The sequence below is a fragment of the Lampetra fluviatilis genome, chromosome 42 (genome assembly GCF_964198595.1).
Source record: "Lampetra fluviatilis chromosome 42, kcLamFluv1.1, whole genome shotgun sequence".
NCBI lineage: Eukaryota > Metazoa > Chordata > Hyperoartia > Petromyzontiformes > Petromyzontidae > Lampetra > Lampetra fluviatilis.
This window is the reverse complement of record NC_136316.1, coordinates 8,539,889-8,562,576: the sequence shown is the minus strand read 5'-3', so window position 1 is coordinate 8,562,576 and position 22,688 is coordinate 8,539,889. Positions and strand designations below refer to the sequence as shown.

The 22,688-nt window shown below is 50.0% G+C and overlaps 1 protein-coding gene across 1 annotated transcript; it reads left to right on the top strand.

The window, feature by feature from the left end:
- Positions 1-9,439: 9,439 nt before the first annotated feature.
- On the top strand, positions 9,440-22,473 carry EDEM2 (ER degradation enhancing alpha-mannosidase like protein 2). The gene is made up of 11 exons (XM_078875789.1): positions 9,440-9,757; positions 11,184-11,294; positions 12,567-12,606; positions 12,956-13,061; positions 13,559-13,684; positions 15,039-15,250; positions 17,010-17,151; positions 17,847-17,971; positions 19,799-19,943; positions 21,160-21,281; positions 21,964-22,473. The coding sequence occupies exons 1-11, from the start codon at positions 9,561-9,563 to the stop codon at positions 22,471-22,473; spliced, it is 1,836 nt and encodes a 611-aa protein (XP_078731915.1). The 5' UTR covers positions 9,440-9,560.
- Positions 22,474-22,688: the final 215 nt, after the last annotated feature.

Below are 22,688 nucleotides of genomic sequence, written 5' to 3'. Positions count from 1 at the left end.
CAGAGGCGGGACCTTGGGACCCGGGGGCCGGACGTCCGTGTGAGGACCGGGCCACGGGACCCAGTGGTCGTGATCCGTACCCAAGCTGGGGTGGGTCTAGAGGTTCCCCCGGATGCTACAGGGCTGGAATGCCCGTGTGTGTGTAGCCGGGTGGAACGTGTAGCGTGAGCAGTAGTTACCACCCGTGTCAGGTGGAACGTGTAGCGTGAGCTGTAGTGACAACACGTGTTATTGTGACAACCCAAGTGTGAATAAAGTGTGTTACCCGTCAAGTGGTTTCCTGGCGTAGTTTACTATACTTCACATCCATGATGTTGTGTGGATGCGCCGATGCTGGAACAGCGTGTTGGTAATTACAGGGCAATGGGCTGCACACAAATCTAGCAGCCTCCTACCGTTGTTATTGAGCTGATCTGGCCCATGCCTTCTAATCACTGCAGACCAGGCACCAGCATCATGGCCAACTCGAGCATTGAAGTCACCCAACAAGATGATTCTAGCCCGAGGGGCCACTTTAGCTTGCACCTGTGACAGGAAGTCATAGAAGGCATCTGACTCATCGGCCTTGCCTGCATCCCTCCACGGATGTTCATCTATGGTCGGGGTATACGTAACCATGACCACCACTCCTCACCTCCGGTTGATGAGAAGGTGAGTCCAAAGTAGCCTGGGGCTTACAGCTTCCCACATTTCACCGCCATGCTCCCATGCCCCCTTGATTCAAGCCACTCCCTGTTCATACTCTTTGGTTCTTTTGGTAAAGTCACGTAGGTATAAAATAAAATAAATCACGACGTTTCGATCGCAACACAAGCGGTCATCCTCAGGCAGAAATATATATATAATCCAGCAGTGGAACCGCTGAACTAGCGAGAGAGCAGTTACAACAAGGTTATATATTTGGTGATGGGCAAGCAAGTGGGGTCTGAGCTGGAAAGGAATTCCACCCCCGGACGCAAGCATGTCAGTTGTGTTAATGGGGGAGATTAGGGAGAGAGGGATTAGGGAGGGAGATTAGCATGAATGAGCTTCCGTAGCTGCATGAGAGTTTCATGCCCGCATATGTGCACAACAGTAACTTTACCGAAAGAACCAAATAGTATAGATTCCTGCAGTCACGAAAGCTTCAAATCAAGATTGATATCACTCCCCGTTGTTTGGTAGTATCCTGCCCCAAGTAGAGGACTGTCAACCCCTCATGGTGGCATGAGCCAGAGCCAGTCCACCGGACCTCCTGATTACCACAGAGATCGAGGCAGTAGTGGTCTAGCTCATGACAGAGGAGTGGCAGCCTCTCCTCCGCAGTGAGCGTTCGAACATTTCACGTGGCCGTAGTGGCTTTTTGTTGTTTCTGGAGGAGCCCCGAGGGTAAAGATTCAATCTGCTGGCTCCGCCAAATGGGGTTTGGCCAGGAGACGTCATAGACGCCTGTCCCCCCGGGGCCTCCGGCACAAGCTTATTAATAAAAAACTTTATTCGTGGTTTAGTGGAAATTAATTGAAGCCCCTCTTACCCATCCAGAGCCCCCATTTGGCCGCTGTGGTGGTTACAAACGCCATGAGGGGAAAGGCCAATCGGAATTGACCATCTCCCCCACAGCACTGTCCACGACAGCATTGCCCGTCCGGCACCACGAGGAGGTAGGGGGTTGTTTTGCCACACATACACACATTGACGTACACACATGTAATGTGCGACTTCCGCGACAAGTCGTGTAGAGGGCACTCTTCTTTATTCCACGTACAGCAGAGGCCAACGTATTCGGCCTCCACTCCAAGTGCACACTTAGATATGAATGTTCTACAGACTACATATGTAATAATCTTTCTTGAGACGGCTTCGGGATCAGTCCTTTTATTTCCACTCCACAATACACTTCGCTCACTCACTCTCCGATGCTGGCAGACAACGGAGAGAGGACAGACTTCGCACCAAGTCCCCACCGCGCGCGTGGCACCCCCGAGCCCCGTCCGCGCGTGACCCTGCTCTTCTCAGTTTCCAGTCTGCTCTCGATCGTTCTCCCTCACTCTCTCTTAATACCTTCGTCACGTGGTCCCCCCAGCCAATCGTCCATGGACAGCTTCGACCATTCTCGATGGTTCCCTGTCAATCCCGGGACCACGCCCCTCATCCGGCTCCCCATTAGCTGGGGCCCCGAATGGCTAGGCCAATCACTCCTGATGCCATGTCGTGATCACGCCTGGGCCATGGTCCCTATCTTAACCCTTATTGGCTACAAGCAGGACCGGCAAGCCAATCCCCACGTGAACCCTCTATGGCTGTTATTACATCACCCCCCTCCCCGGTGAAAAAATGTAGCCGTCTCGGCTGGGAAAAGGGTGAAGAACCAATCCCGCAACATCTTATTAGGGCACCAAGGTGCGTTTAACAATTCGAGGGTGAACCGGCGTCCCCGCGCCTAACAACATTTAAAACAGTCACCCATAATAAAAAAATCACACATACATTAGGGCGCCCCTGCAGCGCAGTAACGACAGAGAAATCAGCGAAACGATCAAACGTTAACGAAACGGAAGAGATTTCGACCGCGTACGCGACGCGGGACCCTCTCCACTCCCAGCGCAAGGTCGCTTTGCTTCCGGATGGACAGGAGGTGGCAGGCTCGAAGAAGAAGTCGGTTGTTGGTGCTTGGTCACGTCCAGGGCGGGCCCCGTTGGAGGGGGGGCAGCGGGGGCTTCCTCAGCCCTCAGAACCTGTTCATCTGCAGGAGGCACAATACAGTCCCCCCTGGGATCAACGGGCGTGTCAAGCGGCGTAGTCGGCCCGGCAGAACCCGGCAGGTCAGCTATTGGGGATGAAGGACCGACACGCGTGTCAACATAGGGTTTAAGTCGCGAGGAATGAACATACCACCGACGTTTTCCGTATTGAACGCAGATACTTTGCGAGTTCCGGACATCTACCAGCGTCACAGGCCCCCGCCATGGCCTGTGCAGTTTAGGGGATGTGCCCGCCAGTACCTGGGGGCAGTGGAGCCACGCCAGGTCTCCCACTGACCAAGGCATGCGAGTATGCGATCGACGCGCGTACCGTTCGTTCCTTGCCTGAGCACGGGCCGTCGCACACCGGGCAGCCTCTCGCGCCTCCGTTACTCGTTCAAGCGAGTCACGCACGTGGTCAGGCAGGGAGCGGGACGGTTGTTTACTCGGCGTACCCAGTTGCACATCGATGGGTGGAACATTTTCACGGCCATACATCAAAAAAAATGGTGAGTATCCCGTGGACGTGTGCGGAACCATGCGGTATGCCGCCAAGACGCCTGGTATGTGCAGGTCCCAGTCAGTTTGCTTTTCACTGACCGTGTGACAAAGCATAGCCGAAAGGGTATGGTTGAATCGTTCCACCATACCATCTGTTTGTGGATGGTATGGGGAGGTGCGAACTTTCTTTGTACCTAGCGCGTCACAAACCTCCCTAAGCAATTTAGAGGAGAAATTCCGGCCTTGATCTGTGAGCAGCCTTTCAGGTGCCCCCTTGTCCATGACATACCCGTTCAAGAAAGCGTCGGTGATGGACGCTGCCATTTGGTCGGGCAGAGGCCAGCCCATCGGCCATCGAGAAAAATATTCCACCCCGACCAGAAGGTATTTATTGCCCCTAGCCGACGGGGGAAACGGCCCCAGAATGTCGAGAGCCACTAATTCGTTGATACGGGACACTTCAATGGAACGCAACGGTGGTACATAGTGGTTCCGAGGCGGCTTCCTCTTCGCACAATCATGGCATGAGCGTACAAAATCATTGATGTCTGCCGTCATACCGGCCCAGAAAAAATCCTTTTGCATCGCGGCCACAGTCTTTTGGACGCCGAGGTGCATCAACTTATCAGCGTGCAGAGCACGGAGCAGGTCGTAGCGAAGCGAAGTAGGCACCACCAAGCATGGTCGGTCAGACACCCCGTCGGTACACATTAACAATCCCGACCTACCCCGGAACATCTGCCACTTCCAGCCCGCCAATTGCGATTTCTGTTTCCCAACCAATTTACGTAGCGGAGACAGCGAGGAATCGGCCTCCTGCTCGTGCAACCAGACCGCGTGCGGCAGCCGTAAGGTATCATCGGTGTCCACCGACACCTGCTGGTCCTCCTCCTTCGCTTTCGCCCCTGCCTCGTCCTCATTCGCTATCGCCCCCATAACCGGGCAGGGCGACGTGGGCGGTGCGGCGCAGCGGTGCGTGCCCGTCAGGCAAGTGCACGGAGGAACGGGCGGCAGCCTTGAGAGCGCATCAGCGTTCGCGTGACGGGCCCCCTTTCGGTACGTTATATCGAAGGAAAATTCCTGTAACGATTCCAACCACCGGGCCAATTGGCCTGACGGCTGATCCAATTTGAGGGAATATTGCAAAGCCGCATGATCAGTGCGGACCAGGAATTTCCGTCCATACAGGTACGGTCGGTACAATCGAACAAAATGGACAATTGCCAAAAGTTCCCGCCTTGTCACGCAATATCGCGTTTCCGCAGGGGACAGAACCCTGCTGCCGTACGCCACCACCCTCTCAACCCCGTCCTTACGTTGCGACAAAATGGCCCCAATGCCGATATCACTAGCCCCGAAGTGCCATAAAGGAACTTTCTTCCTCCGCCCCCCATTTAAACCTTTGATTTTTGCCAGTCAGAACGTGTAATGGTTTCGCCAACGTCACAAAGTTCTTAACGAAGCGGCGATAATAGGAAGCAAATCCAATAAACCGCCGAACATCACCCACCGAGGTGGGTGTGGGCCACTCACGTACATACTTCGTTTTCAGAGGGTCAGTGGATACACCGTCCGAACTGACAATATGACCCAGGTAACGGACGGAGTGTTGCAGAAGGTGGCATTTCTTCGGTTTAAACTTAAGGTCAGCCACATGCATTCTTTGAAAAACTGTCTCAAGGCGTTGGAGATGTTCCTCGAACGTGCGGCTAAAGACAATTATATCGTCTAGATATATGAGGCACGTTTCCCACTGCAGTCCCGCCAACACCAATTCCATGAGCCGCTGAAACGTGGCCGGAGCCGCGTTCAGGCCCATCGGCAACCGATTAAATTCAAAGAGGCCTTGCGGCGTGCGGAATGCCGTTTTGGCTTTTGACTCGTCATCGAGGGGAAGCTGCCAGAAGCCCGAGGACAGGTCAAGGGTGGAAAAGAATTTAGCACCCGATAAAGCATCCAATGAGTCATCCATCCTCGGTAAGGGGTACGCGTCCGCTACCGAAATTTTGTTAAACACACACATACATAGAGTCACACACACATGGACCTACACACACATCGACCTACACCAGGGGTCGGCAACCAAAATAACAAGAAGAGCCATTTCTTTCCAATTCGGTACAAAATTCAGTATTTCAAGAGCCGCAATGCATCTGAGTACATACGTACATATCGTCAAGAAGCAGCCCGTAAAGAGCCGCATGCGGCTCCAGAGCCGTAGGTTGCCGACCCCTGACCTACACACACACGTATGGACTTACACAAACACACATATCGACTAACACACGCACACATGGACTCACACACACATGGAACTACGCACACACATATGGACTTACACACACACATCGACTGACACACACACACATCGATGTAAATACACACCGCACACACACACATGGATGTACACAAACAAACAAAGCGACTGTCACAGACATTGACTCGCACAACGAAGACAACAACCATTCACCACTAAGTGGTGTTGACGTCACCATGACGCTTGTGCCAGGCTATGTGCACCTTGAGGCCACGTGAAGTGTCGAACGCCTGCTGGCAGGAGGTCACTGGGCAGACTCAGCTGCCACAGGTCGACTGACAAGAAGACTGGCTGATACACAACCTGTGCCCCCTACTGTGCCAACTTGCTGTGCTTTAGTCACCCGGCGCTCCGCTCGTAGTTGTGAGCATCGCTCATCCGCCCTCCGTTGTTGTTGGAGGGCGACTGCTTCCAACTGCAACTGCCCAGAGGCGTCTTTCACGAGCCTCCTCCACAGAGGCCGATCTTGACACCGCTGGTACCAGTCATCGGCAAGTCCACTCAGCTCCACGTCCTCCTGTACCACATCACTCCATCTCTTCTCTAGCCCGTGCCGCACCCGTTTAGCCCCCTCTATCTGGCCGATCAAAAGCTGTTTAGGCGTGCAGTGACTGGGCATGCGGGCTACATGACCCAGCCAACGTAGCCTTGCCTGCCGGAGGAGCTCACCGATTGGACTTTGCCCAAATCTTTCAAGGATTTTTGAGCTTCTCAGGATGGATCGTAGGCAGGCCAGCCCAAATGTTTCCAATCGGTGAAGATGCTCCATTAGGGGGGTTCACGTTTCGCAAGCGTAGAGAAGGAAGGGAATGACCAGGGGCGGTTTCTTCATTAGGGCGATTGGGCGACGCACCACCAATCTCATTCAACCACAGTTACGCTAGGCGTTACTGTGCCTCTGGATATAGTCCAATCAGCGTCATGTCACGTTCTGTGGAGTACCGCCTCTTTTTGGGCGATTTCACTCCGGCCGAGAATCGCCCAGAGTGTTCCCATAGACTTATATTCAAAGATGTTTTTTTTTCGAACGGCGGGCGCTGAAATGCATTCTCTTTGGCTTCCGGGAGGGCTCGCACTAACGTGCTTACGTCATCATACGTAAGCACGTTTCAGTCAACAATATTATTTGTCGCCACCTAGTGGAATCTTTAATAAAAGAAACTGAGTGGATTGTAATAATAGTGAGTATAGAAACAAACAAGATGTATTGTTAAGAGGCACTTTATTTTTCATTAATATTAAAGAAGTGAAGTTGCCTTTACATGCTTAAGCTGTTAATTTATCCATTGCATGGGTGGACCTTATCCTTATCAATCATCCAGACATTTGCCCCCCCTGAGAGATTTTGCAGCAGCCGCCACTGGGAATGACCGTGGCCGGAGCGACAGACTGAGTAGCTTCCACACAGTGTTACGCAACCGATGAAAAGATAATGCCGCTCGACTGATTCTGAGTGAGACCTCTGCTGTGCACACAGCGGACTCCGCTCACCAGCAACACCGCGCAGCAACACCGCGCACCAACCAGCACACACAACTGCAGCAGCGCCCACAACGACCCATCGTAACAAGTCCCGGCCACCGAGCCACCCGTATTAAATCAACGTCCCACAGCAACCGGCCCCCCGCGAAGCCCCCCCAGCCCTGGCAAACACAGACCACCTGTGGCTCCCAGCAAACGCTTAAAACCCGACCAAGGCGAATGCTGAACACCCCGCCAAAGAAAACACCGAACACACTGCGCCCTCATACACGGGTAGCGCTCACCTAAATAAACTAATTTAGTCCCGCATCACACCACAAGCCCTTCAACCAATCACGCACAGCCCTATCGACTGCCTCTCAACCCACGCCAAGAGGCCTGCCCTGACTGGCCAATTAGTGTCCTACTCCCAGTCAACGCCAGACTTTGTGGTGCCTTGGCTTCCGGAGATGGGGGGGTTGGAGGATCTCCCCCCCCCACTAACAGCTTACCCCCGCTTACTCATATTATCTCAGCCACCCCGGCTCACCCTGGTGCGACAGCATTTGTCCACATTGTTACATATACTAATTTAGCTATCGCAGGGGTTATTTTTGGCCTTTCGCGGGTATAATGTATCCGGAAGTCCTGTATTATTGGCTGATACTGTGGTACGGGGCGGGCGGGCGATGCGAGACAGTCAGTGGCACCTCCACCTTTGAAACGTACCCGCCACCATCATTTGCTCAGCCAATGACAGTGATGTACAGAGCCAAACAGACCTCATCTCCGGCGATTCGATTATGATTGGAAATCCCTTTTAACAAAAAAAAGTTAACCAGGTGAGAACTCACGAGGCCAGGATAGTTTCAGGCCCCACCTTAAAGAAACCATTACCACAGAAATTAGATTAAGGGCATCACTAACATCACAAATGTGCTAGAGCCCTCTGAGAATGCCCCGGATTGGGAGCACAGCAGATCCTCCAACCTCGTCTCCCACTTCTGCCATGTAGAAGTACATTATAATGAACTCTTGAGTACAGTGCTTAATACTTACCGTTACAATGTAGTTCTATATTTATTAAATCATGTTTACCATCTGTATTATTAACACTATTACCAATACCCCAATACAGCCCACATATTTATCATACAAAAGTGAATGCTGTCGGGAACACATCCCCATATATTCAATGGTCTGACCATTTTTAACACTGATTTGAGGAGCACTCACTTCCCCAGGAAGGCATCTTCAGCACTAAGCGAGATCTGCATGCACACTCGCCGATAAAATAATTAGTTTAATTCCGGAATCCTATACAACAGTATATAAAGCACTGGACAGGAAACTTTTCCCAACGCAACTTTATCGAACGCGTGTTTTAACGATACAGTGTACCTCATAACGTCTGTTTCCGAAACATGGGGCTTAGGGTTAGAGTTTGATGCTGCAAGATTCTCATCTCCGTGTCGTGAGAGTGCTGCATCCATTGGAACGTATAAATGAATCGACTGTGAGACCAATATATTTACCATGTATGTTTGTGTATGTTTTGTTGTGTGATAATGTAACATACTCAACACGCACAACGGCATATAATATTTTTTAGGACAAAAATATTATATTTAATTACCAATTGCTTAATGGTGGCATGCAATCATCTGACCCATAGGTGGCAGCCATCTCAAGCCAGAGGACGAGAGGACTCTAGCCGCCACGCATATAAAGGATTTATAGTGAAAAACTTAGTTTTTACGGGTTATACTTGTTGTTTGCTTTTTTGACTACTTGTGTTGTGGTTATTGCAAACATGATGCCTTGAATAAAGGTGTCAGTTTTGTACCAGTTTAAAAGGGTAAAAACCTACTACTATATTTTGCCACTGGTAAAAGAGATCTCATAGTGTAAATGCTTACCCCGAGCTCTCAATACTCTGATATTGCACTGTGTTTGAGTTGTACGCCTTCTGGTGTCATCTGGTCCAACACCAATGGGGACTAGGCTCTAAAGAAAGCCGTCTCGGGTGTGGACCAATCAACTTCAAGGACAGTGCATATTATTATCATTATCAGAGTTGCTTCTTTTTGTTTGCTTTTTTGACTACTTGTGTTGTGGTTATTGCAAACATGATGCCTTGGATAAAGGTGTCAGTTTTGTACCAGTTTAAAAGGCTAAAAACCTACTACTGTGTACACAATTTTATCTTCACGTAAAAAGTCGGCGTATTGTCCGTCCGCATATTTATTTAGATACTAAACAACGACTCCGAACCATGATTTCACGCTTACAAATTGAAGTCAATCGAACACCGACTGCGAGGCACGCGCTACGTGCCCCCCCCACAACCACGTGGCCTGCACGCACAACCACGTGGCCTACACGCACAACCACGTGGCCCCCTAGCACAACCACGTGGCCTCCTCGCACAACGACGTGTCCCCCCCACAACCACGTGGCCTACACGCACAACCACGTGGTCTCCTCGCGCTCAACAGCAGCAGACGCGGAAGTGGAGGCCGGTGGGGAAGAGGTCACGTGACGCGGCGTCCTGATCCGCGATGGACGCCGCGCGGCGGCACCCGCGGTCCGCTCCGGGCGTCTCGTCGCCGTGCGGTCGCCGCCTCCACCACCTTCACCTCCACCCCCCCCGCCGCCTCCGCCTGCTGCTCCCGTTGTTGCTGCTGCTGCTCATCGCGGCGGTGACGGCGGCGCTGGGCGCGCAGGCCGAGCTGCCCGCGCGCCTCCACTCGTACAGGTACCCCGAGGCCTCTCCTGCTGCTGCTGCTGCTGCTCCTCCTGCTGCTGCTGCTGCTGCTGCTGCTCCTCCTGCTGCTGCTCCTCCTGCTGCTGCTCCTCCTGCTGCTGCTCCTCCTGCTGCTGCTCCTCCTGCTGCTGCTCCTCCTGCTGCTGCTGCTGCTCCTCCTGCTGCTGCTGCTGCTGCTGCTGCTGCTGCTCCTCCTGCTGCTGCTGCTGCTGCTGCTGCTGCTCCTCCTGCTGCTGCTGCTGCTCCTCCTGCTGCTGCTGCTGCTCCTCCTGCTGCTGCTGCTGCTCCTCCTGCTGCTGCTGCTGCTCCTCCTGCTGCTGCTGCTGCTCCTCCTGCTGCTGCTGCTGCTCCTCCTGCTGCTGCTGCTGCTCCTCCTGCTGCTGCTGCTGCTCCTCCTGCTGCTGCTGCTGCTGCTCCTGCTGCTGCTGCTGCTGCTCCTCCTGCTGCTGCTCCTGCTGCTCCTGCTGCTGCTCCTGCTGCTGCTGCGCGCTTGATGTTAGCGGCGCTAGGGTCGCGATCTCGATGTGGAGGTGGTCTGCGGCTGGCCACGGCGAGTGGGAGAGGGGAAGGGCTTCAAGGAGACGGAAGCTCGTCGTCGTTTTGCTGTTCATCAGTTGAAGGAGCGTGTACCCCACAGCAGTGGTTTGGGTTGCATGGCCACGATCGCGCTACTTCGGCTTGCCTTCATCAGAATATTTATTTATACTGGAGGAATCTGATGAGCTTTAAAGCTCTTTTTGCACAGATGTCGAGTAGATGTCCAGAGAATGGGTGAGTGAGAGAGTGGGAGATGGAATCCAACCTGCACGTCTGCATTGCAAGTCCAAGTGAGCTAAGGGGCCGTCCATAAATGACGTCACGCACCTGGGGGGGTGTTGTCAGACATTTGTGATGATGTGTGACGAGGGGGGTGGGGTGAGAAATGTGACGTCACATCAAAATGCGCAACTTTAGATAAATATAGGCAACACGTTCTACCTAATTTAATTAGACTTTTTAATAAATGTTTTCTCCTACAACATCAGAGTGCAGCGCCGCATTAAATACACACTACAATGACAATAGTTTAAAGCGATTTGAAGCATATTTTATTTTCAAAATATAAATGTTTTTTGGGGGGCGGGGGGCAGAGCTTTGTGACGTCATATTTGAGGGGGGTCTGACTTTTTGTGACGCCGTGTGACGGGGGGGGGTCAAAAATCGTACAAAATCTCGTGACGTAATTTATGGACGGCCCTTAACACCCCGCGTGTGGTGGGGTAGAGTCTGGGTATGTTGAAACCCCATGCTGTGGACCAATGGACTAAGCCCATAGATACACGCATAGATACATAGACTCGGATATACATAGAGACACGTTCATAAGAGATACAGAAACCCGTACAGGTCACAATTGCACTGCTGTCGTGTATTCTAGGTCGCGAGTCAAGGCAATGTTCTACCACGCGTACGACAACTACATGCACAACGCCATGCCCTTCGATGAGCTGAGACCTCTTACGTGCGATGGACAAGACACCTGGGGCAGGTGCGGATGGTTGCGCTTAATATGGGGTGGGGGGCGGGGATGGTTGTTGGTAGTTCAGAATCAGAATCTTTTATTTAGACTGGAGGAATCCGATGACCTCTGAAGCTTCTTTTCGCAGATGTCCTGAAAGCCCATCCGTGCCTCCTGCTGTGCTGTCCACGTGTCGGGGCGTGAGCGACGGCCGACGCTGAGTTGTGGGACACGGAAGGTGCTCGTGTGGGGAGCGATGGCGAAGCGGTTAGCGCGCTGCACTATGAACCCCGCGAGCAGAGTTCGATTCCGGCTCACGGCCAACGCCAGTGACGATTATCTGAATCGGTCCTGGGCCTCCCATAAATCAATTCGGCCTCAAATGAATACCTGGTGTGATTTGTAAATATCGCCACTGGGGATACAAAGATGGCTGGGCGTGGTGCTAACCACCCACCCCCTCGTGTGCCATGCTGGCCGACTCGCTAATAGCACTTGCCCCCAACAGTTGGTTAAGGCTATACGGGGGATCTTTGTTTTTGTGTGACAAGTACTGTCACTCACGTTTTTGAGAGAGGGCTTTTGCTACGATTACCAAATTTAAGAGTGTGGCGTTGGCAGCAGCAGAGCCAAACTGGCCCTGGTGATCACATTTTTTATATCTATTTTGCACTCCTATCGTTTTTTTATTGTTTGCTGCTGTAACTTGCTAAGCGGCCCCTCCTGGACACTTATTCAAATAAAGATTCTGATTCTGATATTAAGAATGAAAATTGCTGACCCGCCCCTACTGGACATCAAAAGAGCTTCACAGCTCATCGGATTCCTCCAGGATAAATAAAGATTGTGATTCTGAAACGCATGCATGAAGTATTTTAACTTGGAACAGTTGTGTGCGATATTCGGTTCGCCCAGTGCCTGGAGGGTTTGACTAACTGCCAAAGTGTTTTACAAACAATTGAGGTTTACCATCTCAACGCATTCTGCTCATCTACCAGTCGATTTCAATTGGACCCACTTCGGTATTGCAAAATGTCAGTTTGAAAAATAATTTCACCTTTCTTGACAAGCTGACATTCAGTTATATCAACGCTAAATTTGTTTTAACATAAAGTCGATGTTTTATCTGGTATCGATATGTCAGTGTAACTGTACACTGCAGTCAAATTGCGTATCCTTCAAACTGCTGCGATGGTATCTAATGTCGGTCTTGCTGCGTGCTCGCATGCACGCTCACCAGCGACAGGGTTGTCTGGTAGCCAAACAGTAATGTACAATAATTGATTCTTGTCTTCCTTGTAGATTTTCTCTTACTTTGATTGACGCGTTGGACACGCTTCTGGTAAGGAATATCCACCCGTACGCAGCGTGTCGTTGGTGTAACCTTTCGCTTTAACTTTGAAAAACACTGGCTCATCACGGTGCTGCACAGTTACCTTATGGTTAAAGGTGACGGTAGTGTAATTAATAGACAATTATACAGCTACAGCTGTTAGTGTTGCTGGTTAGCGAGTGTGATGTAAAATTCCACCACCTCGGTTGACCGTGCACCAGCGTCAAATTGCTTTCATGTTTCACCTATGCATAAGTGTCACAAAAACGTATGCTCTTACCCCTCCAACCCCCCTTTATCTCCTTGCCCTGTACCTCCTCACCTGCTGAACCCCCTCACTCTCCCCTGTGCCGCGTAGGTTCTGGGAAACACTACCGAGTTCCAGAGAGTCTCTCTCTTCCTGGAGGATGCAATCAACTTTAATCAAGATGTCAACGTATCCGTTTTTGAAACAAATATCCGTGGTAAGCTACCAAGCTGTGCGATGTGTAAATGTGTCCACGTGGTGTTAATGCGTTGTGTGCCTTAAAAGCAGAACACACAGCCACACACAGCCCGAGTGGCGAATGTATGCATGCATGTTGAACTTCTTTCCACTGTACGTAGCTAACCGTGCTAATCGGAGGTGCGGTTGGAGAAAGCGGGATCCTATATAATGTGAGTGCATTGACTCCACTATTATCATCTCTATAGTATCCGTACTTATTATCAGGGTTCCCCATGACCAGTGCTTATCTGGAGGTAGCCTCCTGGAAGTACGTACATTTATTTTCACGTGGTAGCATATTTGTCCGATCATCCGCTTTAACCTGCGGTCCTCCACACTGCTAAAAAGCAAGTGATGCGTGAAACACCGATAGAGACCCCCCCCCCCGCCCATATAAGCGTGTAGAAGAGGAGTGTTGCTGTAGCGGCGGACGCCCTGGATTGCGTCTTATTGGTGCTGACTGTTTCTCGGCAGTGGTGGGTGGCCTGCTGTCTGCACATCTGCTGTCCAAGCAAGCGGGCGTGGAGCTGGAGGACGGATGGCCCTGCTCAGGGCCACTCCTCCGCATGGCTGAGCAGGTCGCCAGAAAACTCCTGCCCGGTATAATTTGGTGTTTTGAAACCTGTTCAAGTCGAAAGGTCGCCACAAATGTTTAAACCCCCTGTTGTTACGGCGACGGTCCTAGTTTTGTGAATATTGAAACGTGCGAGCGAGGCGTTTTGTGGAAAGCTTTCGTCCGTTCATTCGTGAAACACAAATCCCCAGCTGCTGTTCCACTTCAAAGGTCCACTCTTATCATTCTCCCAACATCTTCGGGCAATGACCTCTGGGTGCCACTGCAATGTTTGTCTCAGTAGCCCGCTCCCTCCACCATCCTGAACATGTGCCCAGCCATCGCAACTACATCCGGAATGCATCTTCGACTTTTTTGTTCCGCATTAAATGTCCCAAGTCCGCTAACCCTGTTCTGCCATAACATTTCTTGCATCTTCTGCATGTACCGGTTTTCAAAAGGTATAAACTTTATTTATTTATTTACTAGCTCGATGCAATCAGTCGATATACATGGCATGGTGGATTAACAAAGGTCTGTACAATTTTATCAGCACATGGGCCCCTCTGGATCAATATCTTCCAGCAGCACCTGTTTAATCAAACAAACCGTGGTCAGCAGGTTGCTGATCTTGCAGATCAGGCGATCGATTTCTCAACTCTGACTGAACTTAGTGGGCTGTGGAAAAATGATTGAAAGCAGGGAAAACGTGTGGGTTCGCGAGTCGAGACGCTGGAAGCAAGTTATAGTAGAATGTGGCGTGAAATGGATTTGTAAGAGGGATGCTGGATTTTCATTGCAATCGTAGAACTCATATACCTACTTACAGACAAGACTCAGCAGCACGAACCCAGAGTGAGAGAACTAATGTTTTGGACTTTGGCTCATGGTGTGACGGGTAAATAATACTGCAAAACACGCACACACACACAGGCTCACACCAATCAATTCCAACCCCTAAACAAAGATTTCCAACCACAAAACAAAGCAAATTATTTCTAAGGCCCTTAGAATTATTTGCGTCTTAAGGCGCGATTTGAGAAAAAAGAGGGTGAGTCAGCAGAGCGAACATCTGGAGCAGTGTTCTTAATTGCAAGACCTGCAGGCCACTGGCGGCCCCTGGTGGCCTTTAGTGCAGCCCCTGATGTGCAGCGCCTGACAATACACAAATGTGAAAACAGCCCCATCGTGCCATCAAACCCAATGGTTTCAAATGTGTGGCGGTCCTCACACTGATGTGGCCCCCCCTCTGAAAATTAGTGAAGAATACTGATCCGGTGGAAGTGAATTCTACAGCCTGGGGGCCACACTATGAGGCCCGGTCACCCACCATCATCATACAGAGACGCAACCTCGGCACACACAGCAGCACACGCCGCTGACTTGCGTCCCCATGTGCAGCGTTCCAGACGGCGACGGGCATGCCATACGGCACGGTGAACCTGCGGCACGGCGTTCACCCCACTGAGACGAGCGTCACCTGCACGGCCGGCGTGGGAACCTTCATTTTGGAGTTCTCCGCGCTCAGCCGGCTCACCGGAGACCCCGTCTTTGAGGACACCGCTCGCACAGCTCTGCTTTCTTTGTGGACAACACGCTCAGACATCGGTTTGGTGGGTGCCCGTCCCGCTTTTTGTGGCTTGAACCGTGATACTTTATTTTTATGGATTACAGAGATGCCTTTATGGCCAAAGCCGTTGATGTCACCACCACTGTTGCACCTCATTGTCAACGCTTTTCACCCTTTGCCGGATCCCACAGTTGCTGCACAGTAGGCACGCAGTGACCTCCAACTTCTGCCCTGACAGTCTCATCCGACCATATGGTCTTAAGTCTTTTCCTTGGTTTGCCAGATTTGTGGAAACTACTCCAATGCCTGTCTCGGTAATTGGCCTTCCCCCATTCTGCACACGCGTATCCAACCCAGTGCCAACCTTTTACGTCGAATCATCTCGACAACATTCACCTGCTGTGTTCTCTTTCCCGGCATTTCACAGCATCTGTCTCAGGCATCTGTGCTCAAATGCCAACAACTATTCCTTTGAGCTGCTTAGCATCCAGCTCTGATAAATACAGAAATACAGATGAGTGCTTCCGCTTCAAATACCCCTTTCTTTAGAAACAATGCAAAGTATAAGCTTTACCTGAATTGATTTTTCATGAAAAAAATCAAGTATATAATTTATTTCTCTGAATCGGTGGCAGCTGATGCACATCACACCTATCACCTATTGACGAATGCGTCACCGAGAAGAGGTTTGTGTCTAGGTGGCAGGGGTTTAGACCCTACTCTGGGTTGTGCCACCAGTTCGTACCTTTGCTACCATCAAGGGGCCTTGCCCTGTTTGTATGTCTCAATAAGGCTACTGCCAAGTGCTTCTTTATGCGGCCAGAAAACTCTGGGTGGGAGTGGTATCATACAACAGACCTGACTCCCTTTTGATAACTTGAGGGACCCATCTGGAGTCACGACCCACGCTATGAGAACGCTGCTCTGGTTGTTTTCGTCCGCTCTCGTCACGAGTGCGTCTCTCCGTGTAAGATTTTTAGTTTCCCATTGTATGGTGAGCCACTGTAGAATCATTGTGCAGATGTTTATGGTAAAAAGTGCTTCTCTTTAATGGCCGCTTCACATTCTAGAACACGTGGGACTTTCTTTCGGGTTGTGCTTGACCACTGCAAAAAGGTGTCCCCTACCCATGTCCTCCTGTCCTGACATGAACCTCCATCCTGCAGCGGTCCCCAACCTTTTTGGCACCAGGAACCGGTTTCGTGGAAGACACTTTGTTCACGGACCGGGGAGGGGGGGGTTGATCATTGGGTCTTTCCCCCTTTTCAAAGAAGCTCTCCAGCGACATTTGTTTTTGACTCATTTTGGCTAGAGGTTAGCTTGTGGGTTTACCAAAACTGTGACTGAGACAAGTGCGCAGTGCGGGAAAGAGGCGTGGACGGAAGTGGTAAATAAAATAATGGGCAGGCCACGCGTGGACTCACCGCTCACCTCCTGCTGTGCGGCCCGGTTCCTAACAGGCCACAGACTGGTACCGGTCCGCGGCCCAGGGGTTGGGGACCCCTGCTATACGGCACATCTTGTCCAAAAAGGTGCAGAGAAGGTGCAAGCCAGTAGCGAACCTCCTTCATTTGCATTTTCTGCACAGACTTCGGCCAGTTTGAACCACTTTCAATGAATCATTTGGAAGATAAAAGTTGTGGCCACTGAAGGAACGATACAGTACAGTCTAAATCCACCCGTGAGATGCACGTGACAAGTAAATGAAAAAAAACGAAGCCGCAAAATATGCATGCATCCTTGCATCGTCTTTGCAGCCAACACACATGGCCTTTGTGTATTTTATTTGTTCTCACCATTAGGTTGGCAACCACATCGATGTGAAGACGTCGGCCTGGGTCGCGCAGGATGCGGGGATTGGAGCTGGAATCGATTCATACTTTGAGTATTTAGTCAAAGGGGCCATCCTGCTGCATGAACCAGAGTACATGGAAATGTTCAAAGGTATTTCCATGGTGACTGGAGGAATGAACACGATACCTTGGGCATGCTATAGTGATTGTGACAACAGTTGATCATCGATAATCAGGCACGCGATTATCTGGCTTCCAACATTCTGTCTGTCCCGGGCCGATGTGGCAAAACTGCTCCAAAGGCTGTACCAGTCTGGCGATCGGCACTGGCACCATGTGCGTGACAAAAAAAGTAGCTATGCTTGAAACTTGATTTTAGAGATACAATACATTATAAACATCCATCAACTTAAACAATAAAAATACTGCACGTATATACATTTGTCATGACTAATAACTACAGTAATAACAAAATACAGTGCGATCCGTCAAAGTGTGTGTAATATGACGTAACTTTTTACAGGATTTTTATTTTTGTCTATTTGTATGTTTATGCCAATTTCATATTGTACACAAATGGAAAACACTAAAATCATATACACAACATCTAAAAACAATGCTATACAAGAAAGTGCAAAAATAAGCTATTTGAAATAATGATTAGTGATTATCCGGCGATTTTGAAAACCCGGCGCCTCCTTCCCACCGAAGCTGCCGGATAATAGATCTACTTATTTTTTTTATATTTTGGTTTAATCTCTTCACGATGTGTGTAGTTTATACCCAGCAATTTTTTTTTGTATCAATGAACAGTACAGTCAATGATTTGCATGCGTTTCGTTGCAGAGTATTCGGAAGCAATTGAGAAGTACATGAAGCACGATGATTGGTATGTGTGGGTTCACATGAGCAAGGGGACTGTTTCAATGCCAGTCTTTCAGTCGCTGGATGCCTATTGGCCAGGACTACAGGTACGCACACTCTTCATCACAGTGGGACCCCACTGGTCCTTATAGAGCTCGTTCCTCGAGGTCCAGGGTACGATACTTCGTGGGCTCAGGTTGTGTGTGTGTACAATAAGGTGGATTATACTGGTAGGAACGAAGTGGACCAGACCACCAATAGATTAATGTGTCCGTCCGTCCGTCCGTGTATCAACATCACCCCCTACTGCAAACACTTGGCATGACCCTGTCCGACAAGATGGCCGCCCGCTCCCCCTGCGATCTGTGAACTAAACAAGATGGCCGTCGCTTCCGGCGCCTCACGGCGAAACTTTAAACTTCGCTTCAAATTTACTTTACTGAAACGCAGCACGTTTTTTTTAACACAGATACATTTATTAACACAGAGACGAGATACATTTAATCGCCTTATTTGTGCACGAAAAGCACGGCGCGAGGCCTAGTGCGGCAGGCTTCGCGAGGCCTAGTGCGGCAGGCTTTGCGAGGCCTACTGCGGAAAAGGCATCGCGAGGCCTACTGCAGAGAAGGCTTCGCGAGGCCTACTGCAGGGAAGGCTTCGCGAGGCCTACTGCAGAGAAGGCTTCGCGAGGCCTAGTGCGGCAGGCTTCGCGAGGCCTAGTGCGGCAGGCTTCGCGAGGCCTACTGCAGAGAAGGCATCGTGAGGCCTACTGCAGAGAAGGCATCGCGAGGCCTACTGCAGAGAAGGCTTCGCGAGGCCTACTGCAGGGAAGGCTTCGCGAGGCCTACTGCAGAGGCTTCGCGAGGCCTAGTGCAGAAGGCTTCGCTAAGTCTACTGCAGAGAAGGCTTCGCGAGGCCTAGTGCGGCAGGCTTCACGAGGCCTAGTGCGGCAGGCTTCGCGAGGCCTAGTGTGGGAGGCTTCGCGAGGCCTAGTGCAGAAGGTGGTGGTGGGGTTGGGTGGTGGTGGGGGGTGGTGGGGGGGTGGTGGGGGGGTGGTGAGGGCTGGTGTTGAGGGTGGTGTTGGGGGGTGTTGGGGGGGGGGCTGTCAACTGGTGTAGGAGGCGGTGCACTTCTCTGCTTCAATTTTGTTGCGATTTATTATCTGCACACAAACAAAACCACCGAGAAGTAAGACGCGCCACCCAGCCCTGCCCCCCCCGCCCTCTCCCCCCACCAATATTTGAGTGATATTATAATTAAAAACAATGATGCAGCACCCCCGCTTTTACATTAGTAAGCAAATCACAGCAAGATGAGTTTTTTGCACACTACGGGCAACACATTTTCTCCAGTCACTGCCTTAAACCCGTTCAGTCGACCGAGTGGAACAACAGAATAGGCGGCTAAATACGGACTGAGTGGCACATAGAACACATTCCTGCGGAGGGAGCTGGTAGGAACGTTGGGTTGCTCGGTCAATGGCCAGGGTCAACGGCGGCGTGGTGTATTCCGCAAATATGCCCGACTGTGAGGGCGGGCACAAGCCGGCGTGAGTAGGTTAAACGTTGAGTTTTATAAGGACACCACGGGGTGACCAGCCCCTCCTCACCCAGCCCCTCCCCACCCAGCCCCTCCCCACCCAGCCCCTCCCCACCCAGCCCGGTCGATATCCCTATACCGGTACTAAGTATTATTCCTACCAGCCCACCCCGCAGGGTCCTGTTAACAACATCAGGCAAGACAATTACCAATGTTTTTTGCTGTTTATTTTTCTGGAAAAAAATCACAAAATTTGTCTCCCAATAAATGAATAAAATTGAATAAACCTCCATTGTGCTGACCGTGACACAACGGCATGATCCCAACGATAATGGAAGTTGATAAAAAAAAAAATTTGGTGAGAAATTTATGTACGGCTTGTGTCCCATTTTCAGAGTTTGGTGGGAAATATCGACAGTGCCATGAAAACCTTGCACAACTACCATCAAGTGTGGAGGCAGTTTGGTGGCCTCCCAGAGTTCTACAACATCCCACACAGCACCACCGTCGACAAGCGGGAGGGGTACCCTCTCCGCCCCGGTAAGCACGGGGTTGGCTGCTTCTGCATGTAACGAGGGCTGATTAATTAACGTCACTTTAAATGGTGGACCATTGCTGTCGGAATTACAGAATCAGAATATTTATACTGGAGGAATCTGATGAGCTATAAAGCTCCTTTTCACAGATGTCCAATAGGGGTGGGTAAGAACGTTACAATAACATACAATACAAAGATGACAGTAGCGCAAAGTACAAGATAGGTAAACAAATCACCCACAACGCATACAGATACAACTAAACCATCCCCATCCTACCAGGCGAAGCCCACCAAGGTATTAACTTATTTTTCAGAAGCGACCTGGCCACAACTGATAGCTCAACAAAGTGGCTTATCATTTGGACATTTATAGCAGCAAAATAATGGAAATAATCTCAATGCATGTTCCTAAATGTGGAGAGAAAAACTGGAGGACCCGGACAAAAAATCCACACGACCATGGGGAGAACATGCAAACTCCAAATATACAGGCATCAGGGTCGGGATCGAAACCCCGACCTGTATACCGGGCGAGGAGATAACATCACACCACCGTGGTGCCCCTTAAATAAATTAATAAAATATGTTCAAATTTCATCATCAATTCCCAAGCTTCTGAAAGGCAATAAAACAGAAAAAACGGTTCCAGATTCTACTTTGTACAATTCCCATGATAAAAGGCTTTGACCATTTGAATGAGAGTCTGAGGTGGTCTGTAATGCTCGACTCGTGCAATACTATCTTATCTAGGCTGCAGCTATTCTTAGCTTAACTATTCCAGATTCAAGCTGGCCAGAATGGTGATTTCATGCCAATTCCAGCCAGCCAGAATCGTGCGTGTTATGCGGTGCTGATGGTCGTGCGCGTGCAATGGGCCTGATGCCGCCCGGATTCTCGCATGGCGTTCATGCGGGAAGAGTGAGCCCGTGGATCTTCCTGGCATCGCCGTTGTGAAACATACGACCACCGATGCCTGTGTAATACGTTTCAGTGACGATGCTGGTTGATACGGGCTGGCTGGTGTCGACTGGAATCGTACTTCTCAGTGAGAGTTCGGAGCGGACGTTTTGTCTAGTGACGTGATGCTTGACGCACGATTGGAAGTCAGCCACAGTACAATGCCTCTGTCATCTGTCTCCACCTTTTCAGGGCGGCACACCCCCTTGCTGCCTGTGCTGTGGTTGCTAATCGTATGCAGCGCTCGTGTTAATTCCGCAGAGCTTGTGGAAAGTGCCATGTACCTCTATCGAGCGACCAAGGACCCCTTTCTGTTGGATTTGGGCCAGGACATCTTGGAAGCCATTGAGAAGAATGCTCGCGTGGAGTGTGGATATGCAACGGTAAAGGATTTATTGCAGGATGTTGGTTGCAATTGGGCTCATGAACAAGTGCATCAGAAATCCTATTTACCACATTTCCCATGGGTGTATATGATTTATCACTGCCTCTATTCCAATAATCATTTTCAAGTGCAAGACAACCGCTAAAAAATACCCCTGCTATCAAGTTATTTGCATCAGATGCAACTAATAATAAAGATGCACAAAGGCTTTGCATAGGAATACATTTAACACTTCACTCAGAATAAAGGATGTTGTACATTATTAGACTTGGTGAGTGGAATAATTGTATACCCCACTCACCAATTTGTCCACACACTTCCATTGTGTTTTTCTTTGTCTTCGTGAACCTGACTCCATTGTTATTAGACTTTGGTGAGTTGAAATAATTCTTAGTGTTTGTTCATAACCGTTCCCAATGAAGTTGTGTGAATTGCTACCGATGAGTATTTTAGCACAAACACGGCCGAGCTCGACCTATTGAGCATCAGTCGTGAATAAACACGAATTAGTTTTCTGCAAAAATGTAATTTTATTCTGGAAGTCTTGACCGCACGTAGACAGTAACATCACACTCACCATAAATACACCGATTTAACAACAATGTTATTTGTTTAACCGTTAACAAACAGTAAACTTTGTACATTTGAGAGCCTATTCCAAAAGTATTTATTATTTGCAGGTAAAAAATGTTCAAGATCAGAGACTGGAAAATCGAATGGAATCGTTTTTCTTGGCCGAGACCACAAAATATCTCTATCTCCTGTTCGACCCGGACAACTTCTTACACAACAGTGGTGAGGTATCGGACAGTGTGTCCACTCCTTTTGGAGAATGCATCCTCGGCGCAGGGGGCTACATCTTTAACACAGAAGCCCACCCCATCGACCCAGCGGCTCTGTATTGCTGCAGTCATTTTAAAGACGAAACTTTGACCCTGAAGAGATTGTTTGAAGAAGCTGTGAATGCAGCGCCCAAAGACAATGCAGGTGGTTACACACCGTCAGACTGGAGTCAGGTTGACAAAGACGAACACAATGGAAGTGTGTGGACCAATAGCAGCAAACCTCAAGAAGTGGGGGCCAAAAGGAAATCTGGCCATAGAAGAACAACGGCCATAATGGGATCGCCAAGCCAGCCATACACCGCAAAGCTGTCTGTTTTAGGACAAATGTTTGTTGACAAGGAATAAAAATCCTGTATCATTACTTGATGCTTGTTGTGAATGTTGCAGTAACTACCATAGACCAAGCCAGACACTGCCACTGATTTTTGTTTTATTGGACTAGGATTTGGTTTTCCCTTTAAGAGTAACGTGGCTGCTTTTGCACTTGGTATATAACCCAAAACGTACACGCTTTTACTCGCCGCACAAATGTCTCGCTATAATAATAGCAACTGACATTT